Source organism: Grammomys surdaster, unplaced genomic scaffold (assembly GCF_004785775.1).
Source record: "Grammomys surdaster isolate TR1022 unplaced genomic scaffold, NIH_TR_1.0 64, whole genome shotgun sequence".
In the NCBI taxonomy this organism is placed as follows: domain Eukaryota; kingdom Metazoa; phylum Chordata; class Mammalia; order Rodentia; family Muridae; genus Grammomys; species Grammomys surdaster.
The window spans coordinates 15,839,940-15,841,965 of record NW_021604566.1 but is presented as its reverse complement, the minus strand read 5'-3'; the positions used below and the strand labels follow the sequence as shown (position 1 = coordinate 15,841,965).

Genomic DNA, 2,026 nt, shown 5'->3' with positions numbered 1-2,026 from the left:
AAAGGCACTCAGTGAACATTTGAATTGCTAGATACTGTGTGCTTGGCTGTCTCTAGTAAGTTTTTGTGGTTTTCAGGGAAATAAAGCATGATAGGTCTTGGTGTTATTTCATAGGGATATAAAAATGTTAACCCAGGAGTGATATTGTGAGCCTGTAATCCCTGCATTTAAGAGGCTGAGCTATGAGTTTGAGGCCAACCTGGGCTATATTGTGAGACTCAGGCCAGTCAGGGCTCTGTAGTCAGATGCTATTTTATTATAAGTTAAATTACATTTTTACTGATAGACTGTCAAGAGAAGGCACAAGAAAAACTGACAAGTTTGTAACCACGGTGTGATTAAATGCTGATTCTTTGATTACTCTGATAGGCAGGGTTTGAAACACAAAACAGGTCTAGTCTTCTTCCTCCCATAAACAAGAGCACTAAAAGCAACCCCACTCACAAAACCACAGAAGGACAATTTCATGTGATAGTTTTATTACAGTGCTAATACTCAGGATACCACACAGCACCTTAGTCTTCTAATCTGAGTTTTGGTAACTGGGTTAAAAGTGTTACTCGAGCTTCTCTTTTCCTTCCACATACCAGCTCTGAGGAAAAGTACTCAGTGGTAACTAAGCAATGTTAATTTGATTAAACAGTTTATCCTTAATAACCTGAGACATCAGTCCATGGATGGCTTCTATGGTGGTTTTACAGCTGGAAAGAAGAAACACATCATGTTACACACTGAAAGCTGCTTCTCACATCTCTCCTCCCCTCATGCTCATCCCGAATGCCCAAGAGTCACTCTTCAAATCAAACCAATATTTTCCTGAATTTTTTAAAAATGTTCTGCTTTGCCTAAGTGTTTAATTAAACTAGTTCCCTCATAAGAGAATAACTATGTTAACTTTGCATAATTCATACATTAATTTTGTTACTCTGGCTTTGGGAAAAATTCTGTTTTATAGGCAGCTATATACATTCATTATGGATCTGTATAATATTATTCTACTAATTCCTATAGTATATTAAAAAGTATTCCTGGGGCTGGCAAGATGGCTCAGTTGGGCAAAGGTTCTTGCTGCGTAGGTTTGATCCATGTGGTGGAAGGAGAACAGATCCCACAAGCTGTCTTGTGAACTCCACAAGCATAGCTGGGAAGTATACGCGCGCACGCGCGCACACACACACACACACACACACACACACACACGGCATACATATAAATGTTAAAAGAATTTTTAAATTCTGTTATTCCTCAGAATAACCTAAAAAAATCCTAAAAGATTCTGTTTCTTGAAATAACTATAAATATTCTCTAGAGAGTTGAAAGTCAGGTCATTGGTGAAGGACTTGAGACTTCAGAAATAATTAAAAAAAATGACAATGCTCTATTAATATTGAGAAGAATTAACTTTTTATTACAGTAATTAACAGGAAGAAGTTTCCTATTTTCATTACTACCTTTCACTGCCCTATTTTTTTTAAATAAAGTGAAGAAATGAGGAAAAAGAAAACAATAAAATGAACAAAAACTGAAACAAAGAAACAAATCCATGTGCCATGATGCCATGCTCAGCACTGAAAAATGACTACAGATAAAACATCAGTTCTAGACACAGTGATAGCTGAAGCAAACGTGACTCACTCGGGCCACTCTACCTTCTGAAAACCAATGAGACGGCTCTTGTTTTGGTTTTTGGTGCTAGGGATGGAACCAGAGTCCTGTGCATGGCAGGTAAGCTCAAACACTGAGCTCCATCTCACCCCCACAAGGATTTCTACCAGATGACTCCAGCTGCCAAGATAAACTTTATCTTCCCTTCACCCTTCTTCCTATGGAACAATCTTTTTCCCCTCCTTTAAAAAAAAATGCTCAAAGACAACTTTATTGGAGTTTAAGAGGAAAATATAATATAGATAGAAATCCTGACAGGCGCCAGGAGGAGATGAAGGAAAGTCATGCGTTTTAAGTTTGGCAAGGAATAGAAACAGGTAGCTTAAGAAAAGAAGGAAAACATCACCCCTACAAGTGGAAA

At 37.8% G+C, this 2,026-nt stretch overlaps 1 protein-coding gene across 1 annotated transcript in view; it reads right to left on the bottom strand.

Annotated features, from left to right (window-relative positions):
- Positions 1-457: 457 nt before the first annotated feature.
- The window catches only part of Cops5 (COP9 signalosome subunit 5), a 12,993-nt gene continuing 11,424 nt past the window's right edge, over positions 458-2,026 (bottom strand). The window contains exon 6 of the mRNA XM_028768987.1: positions 458-725. Coding sequence (XP_028624820.1) covers positions 617-725 — 109 coding nt within the window. The 3' untranslated portion in view covers positions 458-616. The remainder of the gene's footprint in view (positions 726-2,026) is intronic.